Source organism: Mauremys mutica, chromosome 23 (genome assembly GCF_020497125.1).
Source record: "Mauremys mutica isolate MM-2020 ecotype Southern chromosome 23, ASM2049712v1, whole genome shotgun sequence".
Taxonomy (NCBI): domain Eukaryota; kingdom Metazoa; phylum Chordata; order Testudines; family Geoemydidae; genus Mauremys; species Mauremys mutica.
In genome coordinates, this window is record NC_059094.1 from 11,899,585 (window position 1) to 11,916,447 (window position 16,863).

Consider the following 16,863-nt stretch of genomic DNA (forward strand, 5'->3'; position numbering starts at 1 on the left):
CTGAAGAGAAACCAGGAAGGAGGTTTGTGGGACGGAGCTGTCAAACTATCAGATAGCCACCATGGATAATAAGATACCCATTTGTCTGTCGTTAAGGCCTCCCAGTTTCTGACCAATCAGGTAAAGCAGCCTCCAAACATCAGAACAGGGGAGCGAAGAGTCATCACTAAAGAGAAGCAGGTCTTGACGGTCCCGTTAAAAGAAACCCTTTGCCTGGGGTTTAGAGTATGAAGTGGCAGTGGATGTTGCAGAGGTTTGGTTCCTGGGTATATACATCTTCCATCTCTTGCGTGATGGCTCCTGATCATAAAAAGGCTGAGAAGGGGGTCTTGCCTTAAATCCCCTATGACACTTCCTGATGGGGACAGGGGGTCAAAGGAAATGAAGATAAAGGAAAAACGGAGGCCTCTCAAACAGCTTTGAAAATAAATGTTAACAGGCTGGTAGGGGGTGGCCTAGATGTAAGTGTTACTGACCTTATTCTATAAGCAATAAAAGGTCTGTGCCACTGATACAGAACAAGAAAGAAAAAAAGACTCCTTCATTCAGCAACCAATGGGAGTCCTAGACAATTTATAGAACTCGTTTGCCTGGGCAGTGTCCTTTATGTCCATCCTAAAGGCCAATAACAAACGCAGTGGAGCTTAGCAGGAATAGCAACACCAACAGTTTAAGCTTTTACTCACATAATTTCCTTTTTCTAAAGCCTGCTTGGTTTAGGGCTGGATCCAAGTATTGTGGATCTGAACTAATGTTGTCTAACAATTAGACTGCAAGCTTCCTGGAGCCAGGGCAGTTCAAGGCTGTACTGTACTGGGCATGCCAACAGCACTCTGGTAAGCATGACTCTCATGCTCATTTATACTGTATGGGGTTTGTCATCTTCAGCCTGTGGGTTCCTTACAAGGAGGATCTGAAAGGTTGGACTATTAGTTCAGATTTCTTTGCTTCTCCTGAAGAGAGTCACGCTGCCTTTCCCCAAGACAATTACTGAGTGCGAAGCAGGTCTGAACTCAGAAGTCAACAGACATAACTCCTCCCACCCCCAGCATAGTTGCAGGCGCTGCCAAGGTGCTCACAGAGCAGGAGTGAGGAAGGATGCTTGCACAGACTTGCGACGGCAAGACTTTAATGGAGTCCCACCTTCCAGAACACGAGAAGAGTCATAATATGGTTCATTTCAGAACATAGGGCTCAATGCCAAGGACGGTGGAGTTACAATTACACTCATACAGTGCATCATTCCAACTGCATCGATCTTGGCCCACTGGAAGAGACTGACACACACCAGAGAGTGTCGAGGCTGGTCCCAATAAGGATGTCAAGTGCACTCTCAAAATGCACGTTGCCCTACAACGCCCACAATACCGCTGTTGTACAAAGCAGCAGTTCTTAGCATAATGCTTTCATACAAGGATCACAAGAAACTTTGCAAGCAGTAACCCACCCACAAATTATCCCTATTTTACAGACAGGGAAACTAAGGCACAGTGACTTGCCCAAGACCACACAGCAAGTCAGCGCCAGAGCTGAGAATAGAACCCAGGAGCTCTGACTCCTAGCCTTGTCCACTAGCTTTTACCGTGCTCCATGTCTGACAGCGAAGAGGTAGCACATGCAATATCACACCACCAGAACAGTCCCTTATGGGAGTAGGAGGAAAACTACCTACTGGTAGCATAAGATTTATACAGAACCCAGTGAGGTCCCAATCTGGTTCTTTTAGATGGACATCAAACAGGTCCCTAGAGAGCATACCTTCACTTATTGCACAACAAAAAGTACACATTTTGGCTACACAGAGTTCGTGGGGACAGAGGGAGTGGCGGGCTGCAGTACATGTGGGTGCTGAGTAATCCTCGTTATCTGCTGATCTCACCGACGAAGGCTATTTTTAGGTGAGATTGCAGAATTAGGTTCTCTTTACACTTTTGTCAGTGAAACTTATGTCGCTAGGGGTGTGGAAAAAAACACACCTATGAGCAACATAAGTTACACTGATAGAAGCGCTGGTGTGGACAGTGCTATGTCAGTGCGAGACGCTCTCCTGCTGACATAGCTACCGCCACTCCTTGGGGGTGGTTTAATTATGTCGGTGGGAGAGCTCCCTCCCATCGGCATAGAGCGGCGACAGCGGAGACCCATCCAGTGGCGCAGCTGCATCGGTACAGCTGTGAGGTGTCTGGTGTAGACGTGGCCTTAGTTGTAAAAGGGTAGTGAATAAAACCCCCAAATAAAGTGTTTACTCTTACCACTATTCCAAACACAGCCACAGCAGATCAGAAAGGCATGCAACAGATGCAGAGGAATTTTTCTTAACCTAATTTTTCTTACTGACTCTAAAGGTGCAACCACCAGTTCTACAAATGCAGCAAGCAACTGCTGACAACCTGACCTCAAACTAGCAGGTTCAGTGATCTGAAAACATGAAGCAAGATACCCTTGGAGATTTTTCTGCTGATATCCAGGCCTAGCACCCTGCCAGAATTGGTTGAGCTAATTACTGGGTATTTCAGAGTTAGCCGTGCCATTTCAGAGGAAAAGGGTTTCAGTAGGGACTTCCTTTGCATGCGCTTCTGCTTGAAAACACCAGTTCTACTTTTTACAAGATAAATAAGGGGTTATTATCCCAAACAGATATTTCACAAATTATGTTACTGAAGCCCTGGACTGGGATGGGAAGGTTTTGGTTAGCAATGTGTAGTGGCTTGTCGTCAGTGTGACTGTCACGGAGGCCATGGCAAATTCAGAAAGGCACAAATAGTCACCCAGTGGCTCGAACAAGACAGGAGCCTTCAGGACTCCTGGGCTCCCTTCCCAGCTGCCACCAACTTGCTGTGAGCCCTTGGGCAAGTCACTTAACTTCACTCTGCCTCAGAGTTCCCACTTGTAAAGTGGTAACCGTCTCAGCCTCATGAAGGGGGGGGGGCTGATTTAATGATTAAGGTGCTTGCAGACCCACTTGCAGATTGGAACAGAAGTTCCACAGCCTCACTTTCTATAGAGCGGAGTCTAAAGCGGGATCAGCTGGGTTGTCTTCCCATGTAAGATCACCGTACTAAAAGAAATCCCAAATTTGTAAAGACTACTTGAGGTAGCAAGGGCTGCTGTCCTTCAGCGGCATTTACAGTGAAGAGCTCAGTAACGTGCTTAAAGATGAAAGAGGCAAGTCCCACAATGAGCCTCAGCAAGCCAGTGGGAATCCAGCCAGAGGATGCAACCCCTCTGGCAGGGAAGGGCTCTAGCAATGCAAAGAACCACGGCCCAGCTGTATTCTCCACACAGAGAGGTGCACATTACCTCTGATCTTGAGATGCCTGGTCCTGAGTCAGCATCAGGTTCTACATGCTACTTTTACGCCACTAAGATGACACCCCTAAGATCAGACTGGAAAGCTGAAGAACAGAGACCCAAAATAGTCAGGAATAGGTCAAGATACAAATGTGAATAATCTAATTACTAAACCCGGATGTACAGACACTTTTCCTCAACCTATGTAATATATCATTTTTTAACATTAGCTTTATTAAAAGCCAAGGCACAAGTCTGGAGAAGATAACTGGCTTACAAGAATTGGTTCTTTCGGCATCAACCCCTAGAGAGGCAAGACAACAGCTATTCCATTTAAACTTCTTTAAATGGCACAAAATTAAAATCTAAGGAAGTGGGAAACTCACTTACTGGAACACAATCAAAATCAACCTCCAGGGCCAACAGAAAGGAAAGAAAAATCCATAGGCTAAAATGCGGTGTCAGACTGAAAACTCCTTCAAGGATACACATCAGATATTGAGGGTGACTCCTGATCAGGAGAGAATGTGTCGAATGGACTCTGATGGACAATCCATTCATCATGACTTGTGATAGGTGTTGCATATTCCACAATGCCTCTCTCCACAGCCATAATATTAGCATATTGGAAAGCTACATTTTAAATACTCATCTACCCATACTGAAGGGCTTATGGGACCCTGAAGGGAAACAGACAGCCATTCTTCTCCACTCCTCAGCATGAGCAACCTTGTGCAGCAGGTAGAGAAACAAGGCAGCAGCATTCGTGCAACTTAGGGTTAGACTAACAGCAAGTTGCAAGATGTCCCTGTAGGCTAAGAGGCAGACCATCAGTTTGAGCCTCCTTCCTCCTACTGGATGCTAGTTCATCTCAGGGAAAACACATCCCTGATATCAAATTCCTCAACACTATATAGCTCACATTTAGACTAGAAAGGGCATTAGGCCTATAGAGCAGAAGGATGAGCCCCGGTTAGAGTGCTAGCCTCAGAGGAGGTAAAATTCCCTCCTCTGGCCCGGACTTCCTGTGTGACCTTGGGCAAATCCCAGCCAGTCTGTGCCTCGGTTCCCCATCTGTACAATGGGGACAATAGCACCTACCTTAGCCCTGCCTTGCAAGGGTCTGAAAAGGGATGTAGAAATCACTAGTGTGTTGCAAGGATAAATAAATTAAAGACTGTGAAGCACCCAGGTACAAAAGATAAAGAATAGGTGTAGAGGGAAATACTTTGCACTTGGAGAACCTGAAGACAGTTGCACTGACAATCAAGTCTCACAATTTGCTGTGGATTTCTATTAACATTTCCAGAGATGGGGAAACGGACGCAGAAAGGTAAAGAGACTTGCCTAAGGTCACAGGGCAAGTCAGTATCAGAGCCACCAACCAATCCCAGGAGTCCAGACTGCTAGTCCTCTGCTCTAACCACTGAGCCCATCTCCAGTGCATTTTGCAGCAGCTCCATTGGGAGGAGAGTGATTGAGAATATTCAAGATGCTGGTTTGGTGAAATTGTATATGCAAGTCTAGGGGAAAGTGAGAGGGCAAGGACGGGGCATGACACAGGCATTCAACCCTTCCTCTGCCTGCCACCGTCCCTCCCTCCCTCCCCCCGCCACTCCCAGTTAGCAACAGAGCAGCAGATTTTAAACCATCACCTCTCCACACCCCATAAAATGAAGGATGACTCAGTTGGCTCCGGAGGAAAGGCCACACATAGCAGTGTAATGTACAGCTCAGAGGAATGTTTTCGAGACTTGAAAATGCTACATTTGTTTTTGGTTGTTTTTTTTTTTTTACCTTTGATGGATGTCTCCCGCCTTCTTCTGGTGCAGCCTGCCCATTCTGCAAAATGCAAAGAAGAATCCATTGTTAGCAAATGCCAGGCACTATGAAAATGCCATTTTGGAGAGGGACTGTTAAGTTTACCTGAATAGACTTTTATACTAGGCTAGAAGGTGATGAAACCGCCATAAATTGTGTGGGCCAGATTTATAACATACAGCACAACTGTGTCCCTTACACATCAGATATACATGACAAGTGGAGCTGGTCAAAAAACCCTGACATTTCAACCAAAAAAGACCTGGTATAATCAGCACCATTTTGGAACTCAGCCAAGTGAGTGTGATTTATGCATGCTTGCTGTTCTGTGAACATTGGCTGCTGAGGGTATAGGTTAAAGGAAAGGCAGAGCTGCGTCAGCTTTACACTCTTGTATTAGCGGGAAAAGCTACACGCCAAGATGGATGTGTATGTTACACTTTTGCACTGAATGAATCCCAGATGGGAAGTTACAGTTTTACCGCTGATACCCATTTTAAGATGGGCTTATACTTGATATTTACATCACTGCTAACGGTGCCCCAGGAACTTCTGCACCACCTGTTTGGCTTGAGGCAGCACTTGGCCCTTTCCACTCAATAAATACTATCCTGCGAGCCAAACTTCTATGGCTGGAATCTGCAGTGAAGTCATGATAGGTGACTTATGCCTGTAATATCAAAGCGCTGGTCACACAGCCTGTTGCTGAGTTTGACAACGCTTTCATTCCCAGGGCAAGATGGCAGCCCTGGAGGAGCAAGACGACTTGGGGGGTGAAGATGGGTGGAAGATATTTGCTTAGACACAGATATCTGATAGTTAGCAGAGTGGCAGGAACGCTTTGTAAAAATCCTTCCCCCTGTAAAAGTAATTTACCTGTGTTTATTAATAAACTTAGCTGAGAAGTGAAAGAATTTGAGAAATCTACTTGCCTCATCTCTGTTTATGCTCTTTATTTTTTTGCATCTCAACTGGAGCAACAAAAGGCAATGAAATTAAAACAACGAGGAGTCCGGTGGCATCTTGAAGAGTAACAGATTTATTTGGGCATAAGCTTTCATGGGTAAAAAACCCACGTCACCCTCACGTTCTAAGCATTGTAATGTGAGTTTTAAACATTGTGGAGTTGGAGGGGCTTAAATCAACTTTTGTTAAGATGAAGTGTTTTTGTTTTTCTGAGATTGGTGTCAAGCTTTCATAACACTTAACAAGAAGTGATGTTTTGCCCCCGTTTAATTCATGCCCTTTTAAAACAAGGCAGAGAAAACTTGCATTTATTGATCTCTGGTATGACAGCTTTTGGAGTGTGACACTAACCAAGTCTCACTTTAACACTACAGGGATTCATCTCTTACTGGTGCTCCACATCTGTCATGAAGTACTGCACACACACTTTTGAACTTCATGCATACCAGCTGGTGGCGAACTCCTGATAAAGAGTTTAGCACAGGGAGGACAGACTCAGCTCTTCACATACAAATTTAGTCTTCAAAGATAAGCGCAGGGAAAAACAGCTGGTAGTCTCCAAGATGTAGGTGATCCCCCTTTCTAGGAGAGCTATGCCCCGAGCAATACCTTGTATGTGTGAATTTAGAGCCACTCCAATTCACAGCATGGCCATGTCAGTTACAGAAGAGAGCGAATCCCTGCCTGCTAGACTGACATTAGCCCTGCAATATTTACACCTATAGGGCCCAATTCTGATCTCACACCAATGTAGTTCCAGTTGCCTCCAGTTTACCCTAGGGAGAGATCAGTCTCAGCCTGTGGTACAATCAGTTGCTTCTCTAAAGTGTGGACTTAAGCACATGCTTAAAAAGCTATTGACTTCAATGGGGAAAATCAAGCATGTACCTAAGAGCTGCCAGGAACAGGGATTACTCAGTTGGGGTTCGTGGAAAGACTTTGGCACCCTTGCCACATTCCTTAGCCTGAGCAGCTCAGGTAAGCAACATAAGAGAACACAAGAGCTGCCATTCTGGGTCAGACCATGCTCCATCTTGCCCACTATCCTGCGTGGGACAGTGGCCCGTACCAGGGCTTCAGGGAGTGTACAGACCAGGGCAATTACAGGGTGATCCACCCATCTTCCACTCCTGGTTTCTGGCAATCAGAGGCTTAGGGTTGCCCTGAGCATGGGGTTGTGTCTCTGACCAGCTTGGCTAATAGCCATTGATGGACCTATCTGCCATGAACATATCTAATTCTTTTTTGAACCCAGTTATACTTTTGGCAATCACAACACCCCATGGTAATGAGTTCCACGGGTTAGTTGTGCATTGTGTGAAACAGTACTATTAGTTTGCATTAAACCTGCTGCCTGTTAATTTCATCGGGTGACCCGTTTTTTGTATTGTGTGAAATGCACTTCAATCTGGCCTATGCAGTCCAGTCGGTAAAACTGGTTCCCCTAGGCTGCAGCCAGCTCAGTTGTCCTAGAGTGCTTCCTTTTGAATAGAAAACCATCCAGATTAATGACTCCCGACTGCTTTAGGCACAAGGATTTCTCTTGGCACCTTCTGGAATCCCAGTTCAAGATGGAGGTAAAACACAACATGACGGCCCAGCACCATTTACAGCCAAAATGGCATTTACAAATGGAGTTTGTAGTTTGATACAGATACATGCAGACATATACTTCTCAGTCACATCCACCAGTTATTCATGCAGCATCCAAAAAGGCGGTGTTAGATGTGGTTTAATAAGGACTTAGGGCCAGATTCCCGAAGATATCAGAGCTGCTTGTTCTAACTCAGCCGCTTAGAAAGGACCAAAACACGTTTTGTTTCCTCTCATACACTTGTGCAGTTTAAAGAATCAGAAGTATTTTCAACCATAAGTGGCCAGAGAAAAATAATGGTACCACTACGGAACCAAACTAGCAGAAGAACTAACTAAGCATTTCCAAGAGATTACAGATGTATTGTTTAGGAGAAGCTGTCAGTGGCATTAGCCTACAAAGAATATTTAAGAAATGAAGTAAGATCTTTTTGTTGCATAGAGGAGAGTGCCTCCTTGCTAGCACCAGCGTAGAAGGGTGCTCGTGTTTATTGGCTCAGTTGTTTCTGATAGACAATTCATAAGTCACTGTTCATTAAAATTCCAGCTTTGTAAGGGTTGTTTATGTATTTAAAAAATAAGTCTGACAAGAGGTGGAATGCCCATTTTAAGTTGAAGAAGTTCACATTTAATTAGCAGCCACTCAGAGGCTACTAAAGGCACATGCCAGGAGAGTGAACCGAGGTTCACGTGGGCCAAACTCTGCTTTCATTTGCACCCAAGCAATCCACAGTAACTGAAAACAGACTTTGGCCAACCTGAAACTCAGACGCCCTTAAATAGCCTCAGGAGGAGACACAAGGAGGTGAAGTGCTGTGGTTCTCAACCAGAGGTATGTATATCCTGGGGGGTACGCAGGGGTCTTCTAGGGGGTACATCAACTCATCTAGATACTTGTCTACTTTTACAACAGACTACATAAAAAGCAATAGCCAAGTCAGTACAAACTAAAATTTCATACAGACAATGACTTATTTATACTACTCTCTACACAGAAATGTAAGTACAATAGTTATATTCCAATTAATTTATTTGATAATTATACGGTAAAAATGAGAAAGTCAGCACGTTTTCAGTAACAGTGTGCTGTGACACTTTTGTATTTTTATGTCCGATTGTGTAAGCAAGTAGCTCGGTGAGGTGAAACTTGGGGTACGCAAGACAAATCAGACTCCCGAAAGGGGTACAGTAGCCTGGAAAGGTTGAGAGCCACTGACGTAGGGCACATGCGCTGCCCCCACATGTACTGGTATGCGAAGTTCTCCACAAGCGCACCTGAGTGCTTGTGGAACACGCATCCACAACCACGCCGAGAAGAACATCTCTTTCTATGCTATCTAACAGGAGGAAAGCAAGAGAGTGTGGGTAAGGCACGTGACACCTGGGTGTGATACTCGGCTCTGCCACAGAGTTCCTTGGGCTTTGAGATTTTTGGCTAGAAGGGACAATTGAATCACAAGGTTTCAAAGCACCGAGTGAGCTGAAGGAGTACTGTCTATCCCAGCAGCGTCTCCCCCTTTTACCCTATTGCCTCTTCCCGCTTCCTAAGCATTTGGCACGTACCCTTAAGTACCACATTTCTGACTTCCTCCTGTCAAACAGCACGGGTTCGGCAGAAAGCTATTTGTGATGGACTGTAATCCTGCCTGGGAGTGGTAGGGATGCTGGGAGAAATCAAAACAAAGCACACATTCCAGGGAGTGCTTTGCACGCACACACGTGCTTCCACCGGGAACCAAATTCATCCAACAAATGAGTCACTTTTCAAACTGCTGTGCAACTTAGCTTTGCTGGAAGAAGCCTGCACACTTTAAGCCAAGACTCCTCCCCCCCTCCCAAAAACCCCAAAAACCCTTTACCGCCTCACCTGGTGGTTTCCATTTAGATCTCTGTGACCCACCTGGAGTTATGTACATATCTCTGTCCTGACATGTATAGTAGTCATCTTCACAGGTAACATGCTGCAGTTTATTGCTTTATAAGTACACCTGAACAAATGTATGGGTTTTTCAGCTTCATCTTTTTGTCTTGTAAGAAACCTCTTTCAAGGCTCCATCCTACATACTATATACGTACACAGCTAACCAGCTATATGTGGCACAGTCAAAGACAATCTAGGCAGAAAATTGTTCTCTTGTTTCCAAACATAAGGCTACCTGACTGCCCCACCCCAGGGTGACTCAGAAGAGAGCAGTGCTGGTGAGAGTGTCATAGGTATTGACCAGGCAGTGCCTGCTGCAAGAATTCCATTGTATGAGACTTGGCTCTTGAACCCTGAGTGTTGTGTATTAACAGGAGGCTGACACTGACCGGCCAGGAAGAGCAGTTCAAACTACAGAAACTGCATCTCACGGGCATCTCTGCTGGGAGTCAGCAGTCTGTCTGCCCAACTTTTCCAGCACGTGTTGCTCTGTGTCTGAGGAAAGTGCAGATTAAGAGGGTAATCTGACATGCCACCTGTAGCGTTGGTTTTAGTTGTCACTTGCTCCAGAAATACCCTAGTGCATCACTTTCAGAAACAAGCTTTGCAACTTGTGGCCTCTTTCATATATAGACTTTAACACCATAGAGGTGTCTGTTCAATACAATCCTCTATTAAGAAAGCAAATGAATATGGTTACATAACTCTCACCTAGGGCTGCACGTGGAGATGTTTATCTTAGGACATCTTGCTTTTTAAATCCCTTTAATTCCACATAATCCTTATTGCAACCAGAAAGCAACTGCCAGAACTGGACGCGGTAACCATAGCTGCTCTGAATCAGAGAAGCAGGAAGAACTCCTCCCCTTTGGGTCATGAAAAATATGAAGCTCATTCTCTTATTGCCATTAAGACAATCAAGACATTTATTTCCTAATTAGAGTGTTCTGCAAAAGTAGAGCCTTGGACTACTGATAGATCTGTTTAGACACCCTGGTGCTATTTCTAAAGCTTTAAATTTCAACTGATCACTATACAGATGGCCATAAAATGTAACTAGACTAGGCAGAACTGGATTTTTTAAAAATCATTTCAGTGGATAATATTGATTCTTTTAAAGCATTTTTTCCAGTTATTGATTTAAATATGTACAGTTGCATAAAATTATAGGGGGGAAGTCAGATGATAATCTGATGACAGTAGATGTTGAGATTCAAAAAGTTAAAGCTTTATAAGCATTAACACACAAATTGTCAATATCACATGTCAAAATATACCGAGTAAATATCCTTAAATCAAACTAAGTTCTCAAGAAGAATTTCTTACTTTGCCTAGCTGTAAATATAGATTACTACACTACTGATGGAAATATTTTTTCATCTGTTTATGTTTGTATGGTGAAATTAATGTTTATCGACATTTACCTATAAAAATCTAATCCTTCTATGCCTAAACATAACTAGAATATTATATATCCATAAAGAACCTTCCCCACTCACTTCCATGAATGGTGAAACATTAAGTGCTGATGTACAAAATCCCAACTGACTCTCACTAATGAGAATCAAACCCTTCCTTCAAAAGTTTTTGGTACTTTGATATGCAACCTTTTTTGTTGCTAATTTTCTTTTAAATGGAATTTGAGCGTCTTTGCTGATTGTGACTCCAGAAAGGAAAACGCCACAAAATAAAAAGACGCCCCACACAACACTGCATAGCCCAGGCGACGGACTGATGAATTGGCTGTGACACGCTGGAGAAACGTATTAATAGAGATTGAGATCACATAGCTTCCTTCTTTATCTTCTGATCACTGCACAGAGTTCCGCTAAGATGTTCACAAGAGACAAGTTAGCCATGGAGAACTTTTGCTCAGTAGAGAGAGGACATGTATTTATAATGGGCAAAATAATTCCAGTCTCAAGTGACGGTCAGTTAGACTGCTGTATATTTGCTTAATGAAACAAGAGTTTAGCGAAAAGCATTGCCTAGAATGGGCCTGCACAACATGTGGCCTGAGAGGCCGCATGCGGCCCGCATGTGCGGCCCGCGGGGGGTGGGTAGGCAAGCGGTGGGTGAGGGAGGGGGGCTGAAGAGGTGGGCAGGCAGTGGCGGGGGCTGAGTAGGCAAGCCGGGGGAGTGGGGGGCTGAGGAGGCGAGCGAGGAGTCAGTGGCTGACCTGTTCTACTGATCTGGTCTGGCTCCCATCCCCTCTCCAAGGGTTGCAGCTGTCTGGAGGTGCTGCCTTCCACACCTTCCTCATTCACACCTCATTCATTCAACAGGGCAATTGATTACAAAGTTGGGGGAAGATATTATTCTACCTCTAGCAAAAAAGACTTTTTTCTTTTACCTTAATTATACTACCTTAAGGGCCCGCTATAACATATTACCAAGGTTCAATACTGCTGTATAGTGGGGGCAGTGCTGGGGAAGGAGGGTTTGTTTCCGCGGGGTGGGCGGTGCTGGGGGGAGGGAGTATTTGGGGGGCTGGGTGGCGCTGGGGGGGGGTGTTGTGTTTCTGGGGGGGTTCGGCGGGGCCAGGGAGGTTCGGCCCTCAGCTGTTTTCTTTGGAGTAATATGGCCCTCGACGCTTTACAAATTGTGCAGGCCTGGCCTAGAAGTTGCTGGTCATTACTATGACAATTAAGTCACTCAGATTCATTTTCTACTGCTTGCGCTTTACTTCACTCACATTTCCTCATTATGTAAGCAATATTCTGATCAATGCAGAAAGCAGAAGAGGAACTGAAATATTTGTGAGGCTGAGTTTGGTGCCCAGGACTTCAGTGTTTCCCTACTTGCCTCCAGCATTGCATTGGTCTCACACACACACTTCCATCCACACCCCACAAAGCAGCTCCACCTTCTTCACTTGAACTTGCTGTGACAAACAGAACCAACTACCACCAGTCTCCAAAAAAAAAAAAAAAAAAAAAGAAAAGAAAAGGATTACTAATGCTTCCGGAGCATGAAAAAAACAATAGGTTTGATTCCTCCACGAACACTCCGATAACACCTCAGCTCCATGACTCAGAAAGCAAAGGTTTGCGGAAGCCCATTAAAAACCTTTGTGGCAAGGATCCCAGAGTAATTTACGTAACTGACGTTCCAGAAACGTCTCATTTTGCAGCTACGTTACCCTTCACAAGAAGGGCCAGCAGACCCTCGCCACCCTTTAATAACCTTTGAAGCCATGAGTCACATTCGGTCTTTCAAGCCTTCTCTACATTATGCAGCTATATAGATATTCTGCCAGGTTAGAGGGAATGTACTGGCATCTAGCACAGAAGATGGCAACCAGACTTAAAGGTGAAACAAAACTTCACCAACACTATCCATTTTATTACACAGGATCCAGTGCCCATGCACACAACTCCCCAATTAGTTGGGATATTAGCTTGGGAGTTGGGTTCTACATACAAGACACAATAACCCCAGAAGTTAAGGGACTAATTTTTAAAAGTGCTAAGAACCTGCTAGTCCCACTGATTTTATCTGGAGTTGTGGATACTCAGCACCCCAAAGAGGGGAGGGAAGGTGTGTATGTGTTTGGGGGGCGGGGGGAGATGACAGAAAAAAACAAAAACAAACAGGCCTTGAAACTTAAATTAAGCTACTAAAGAGGCAGTAGGTGAGAACACATTAGTCTTCTTATTCTCCCATTGTTAGAAACAAACTTCATAGATAGGACTGATTTCCAAACATACTGGACACACGACCTCCACCACAAACAAAAAAACCCAAGACATCAGTTTCAGGTCAGCAGTATAACTCTAGTAATGTTGACACCGTCAGCAGACAGGCATGCAACACACAAAAGTGCAGTTTGTCCACAGGATTAGGCAGTAAATCCCAGTCCTGCCAGCAGCATCGCTTGTCATTGACACTGGCATTAATTTTTCCTCCTGTTAGAGTCTGCATTTAGTAATCAGGTATTATGAGGTCTTCCAAGTCAAAAAATAAATAAAAAAATGCAGACTCAAAGCACCGTGGCGGCACTGTCATCTTCCAGATCTCAGTTACCTCACCACAAAAGTCAGCCCTGAAAGCACAGCATGATGGCAGGCCTCTTGATCAAATCATTGTGGAACAAGAAACTCCCTCCTCTCCCACCCCTGTACGCGCACATGCGCCTTGATGACTCAAAACTTTACAACAAATGCTATTAGTTCACTTCGAGATGAATCCTCTGTCTATCCATGCACCCCAGATGTTCTAAGCCCACAGTAGATGGAGACCCTTAGCACTGCTGCTAACCGGCATGGTGAAGTATTGACCCAAAGCCTTGCAGGGCTTGGCTGGCAAAGAGAAGGGGCAGCTGTGACCAATGATATTCTCTCAACAGAACATTTGTTGTTATGGTCATTGCTCAGAGGTTTCAAGTCAAGTTTCTTTCTCTATCATGAAAGATCTATCAAGAGGCTAAATGTTAGGGACTGGTCAGCTTTAGCAGGAGAACCTCAGCTTGTGCACCCCTGTGAGGTGGTGGGTAGGCAGAGTAGCACACATCTCAGCATAAAGGGAGAGCCTCAGGGCCTGAGAAAAAGACAAGCTGTAGAATAAAGGTGCTGGGTGTAGTTACCATTAGTAGGAGCTCAGTTTCATAGCACACAGCCATAGGTGATTCTTTAGTATTCAGTTTAAATGCTCCCCAAACTTGCACCTTTCCTTTTAAAAAATTGTACCATAAGCCTGCAACAATGCATGTCTATGGCACATGTAGTATCCTGTCCATCTAAACAAAGATTGAGTTACTGGGGGTGGAGGGGAGGGAAGAGAGATTTAAGCAGGAAGGAAAGAAAAGTGTGTATGTGAGAAAGAAGTGTGTATACATGATAGAACACCTGGGAATTTTAAATGTATGCCCATCCTGGCAAACTGGATTAGAGAAGTGTCAGTGTGCATGCTTTGAAGGGGAAGCAGTGTAGTACTCTGAGGGGGTCATTTTGACTTGGGACTTTGAAGCTGGAACTGCGTTTTCATCCGTGTTTGGAAAAATCCTAGCACACTTGCGGCACCACTGCAATCTAAATAACAAGAGATTCAGAGATAAGGTGAGAGTTCCGGACTTCATTCTGTACTTCAGAGCATTTGTTAGGTTTAATTAGGCCCTTAAATGTTGGATAGACTGCAAGCTAGATACTCTCCGTCCCTTAAAAAAAAGAGATTATCTAGGGTCGAATATAGCTTAAGGAGTGGTTAATACGCTGATCTGGCAGTTCATTACAATGCACTCAGTCTAGCAAGTATACTGGTGGATGGTTTTCCTACAAATCCTCAGGAAATGTGATTAGTTGTGCATGTGTAATGTATGTATTACACACGTGAGAGATACAGGGAAGAGACACTTTTTAGGGAAGTTAATTCCTCTCCAATATTGAGAAAGTAATACAGGCAAGACCCTTCTAAAATGTGGTTTAAAAGATGACAGTCGTACAGTTTGTTGTTTTTATTTGAAACTTGGAGAACTTCCCCTCCCCCAAGGACTTGGTACAAAAGATCGCTTGAGGACTGACACTATTCAGCACTAAGTTTTAGCCCAGGACTGGTTTGTACAACCCAGCTGTACACGCACAAGGGGTCAGCCCTGAGGGGCTCAGCTGCCTAAATATTGCAGTGTGATAGGCCAAATCAATGCAGCGGATTATGGATGCCAGCCTCAGGGCAGCACACAAAACCCACAGGATTACTGTGAATCTGCTTCTTTGCTTAAATAAAATAACTCACTCACTCACTCCTGGCTGTTCGAACCACTGAAACCCGCTTGCAGACATGTTGACTGGATCAGGTGAGAAGTCCCTGCCTTCCCCCATCCCCAAAAATGAATTTTTCAATTCCTTTAGCACAGGGTGGGGGCAGAGAGATGATCCATAGCAGAGATCCTGGGTGCAGAATCCCTAATTGCATTCATCTGATCAATTATGGGATTTTTATGTCTTTCATTAATAGGCAAGCCTACAGCAAGGCTTAGCTGCCATACTCTTCATCTGGGTGAGGTGGAGGAAGAGACCTGGGCACTTTCTTTGTTCAAAGGGAAACTTTGTGTGTGTTCGTACGTGGACACAGACACACAAACACACAGAGGCTCTTTCTCCTCGGCGCTGACCTCAGGGCTTTCAGTGGGAGAGAAAAACATCCCTCCCACCAAACCTCTGGGATGTCGCCCAGCCTGGCCCTCCTGCCCTGGCCCAGACCCGGACCCGGCGTGGGGCAGGCAGGCTCCCTTCAGCCCCTTCCCCGCAGTGCAGGCAGGAGTCCCGCTCCCGTCTCTGCCGCACAGGGGCTCCAATGGCTTCCCCGGACCCCACCATCCACTAGGGTAGGGGGCTACCTCCACCCCGGCCGGGCCCCCAGCACCCTAGTGCAAGGGGGTACGGGGGGCTGTATGCCCCTCCCCCCTAAATTCCCCGCCCTGCGCCCCCTCCTCACCTCCGTGTCCAGCTGCACCAGCTCCATGTTGGGCCATGGATCGCCCAGCTGGGCGAGCGGCATCCTGGCGGCTTCTGGCCCCGGGAGCGGCGAGCGGGGCTGGCTAGCTGGCTGGCTCCTTCCCCGGGCGCTGCAGGTGGGTCAGGCGAGACCACGCTGGAGCTCCAGCCCGAGCTCCGCCGCCCTCGGCTCCTGAGCCAGCTCCGACCCGCCGCTCGCTGCCCCCATTGGGCACCGGCCTCTAGCGCCGGCCCCCTCCGCCCCATTGGCTGAGTGTCTCCGCGGGGAGGGAGGCAGGGAGGTTCCGCCCGGGCCCGGGGCGCTGCATTCCCGCTGCTCCTGCGGGGGCCGGGACTCGGGGCGCAGTCCCCGGACAAGGCGAGCCTGCTCCGAGAGGGGTGCACTCTCCCACTGCCCTGCCCAAGAGGGGTGCACTCAGTCCGCACCCCTCACAGATCCCCTCCTAGGGCCAGGGCAGGGCTGCAACCCCCAGACCCGCATCCTGAGGGGGTACAAATTCTCGCTCCTTCCCAGGTGCTCCCCGAATCCCACCTCTGCACCCCTGCTTCGGGTGCAAACAAAGTCTCATTCTTCCAAGGGGTACCTCAAAATCTGCCCGACCCGTGAAAATGTTCACCCCTTCCCAGGTGCCCCTCAAACGGCAGCATGGCCCAGAGACCCTCCCCTTAGCTGCCTTCGCAGTACCCCACAATACAGGACAGCGGGGTTCAATGAATGGCAACTTGGCAATCACGTGTCTCAAAGGAGGCTGGTGCCAGTGCAAAGCAGTTCAGTTACTATGTGTCATGCTGCTGCATCAGGAGTGGCTAAAAAAATCC

At 46.1% G+C, this 16,863-nt stretch overlaps 1 protein-coding gene across 1 annotated transcript in view; it reads right to left on the reverse strand.

Annotated features, from left to right (window-relative positions):
- The window catches only part of RPS6KA1 (ribosomal protein S6 kinase A1), a 64,199-nt gene extending 47,971 nt beyond the window's left edge, over positions 1-16,228 (reverse strand). Inside the window, exons 1-2 of the mRNA XM_044997995.1 lie at positions 16,025-16,228; positions 5,089-5,133 (exon numbers count right to left, since the gene is read on the reverse strand). Of these exons, the coding sequence (XP_044853930.1) occupies positions 5,089-5,133; positions 16,025-16,087 (108 nt within the window). The 5' untranslated portion in view covers positions 16,088-16,228. The remainder of the gene's footprint in view (positions 1-5,088; positions 5,134-16,024) is intronic.
- Positions 16,229-16,863: the final 635 nt, after the last annotated feature.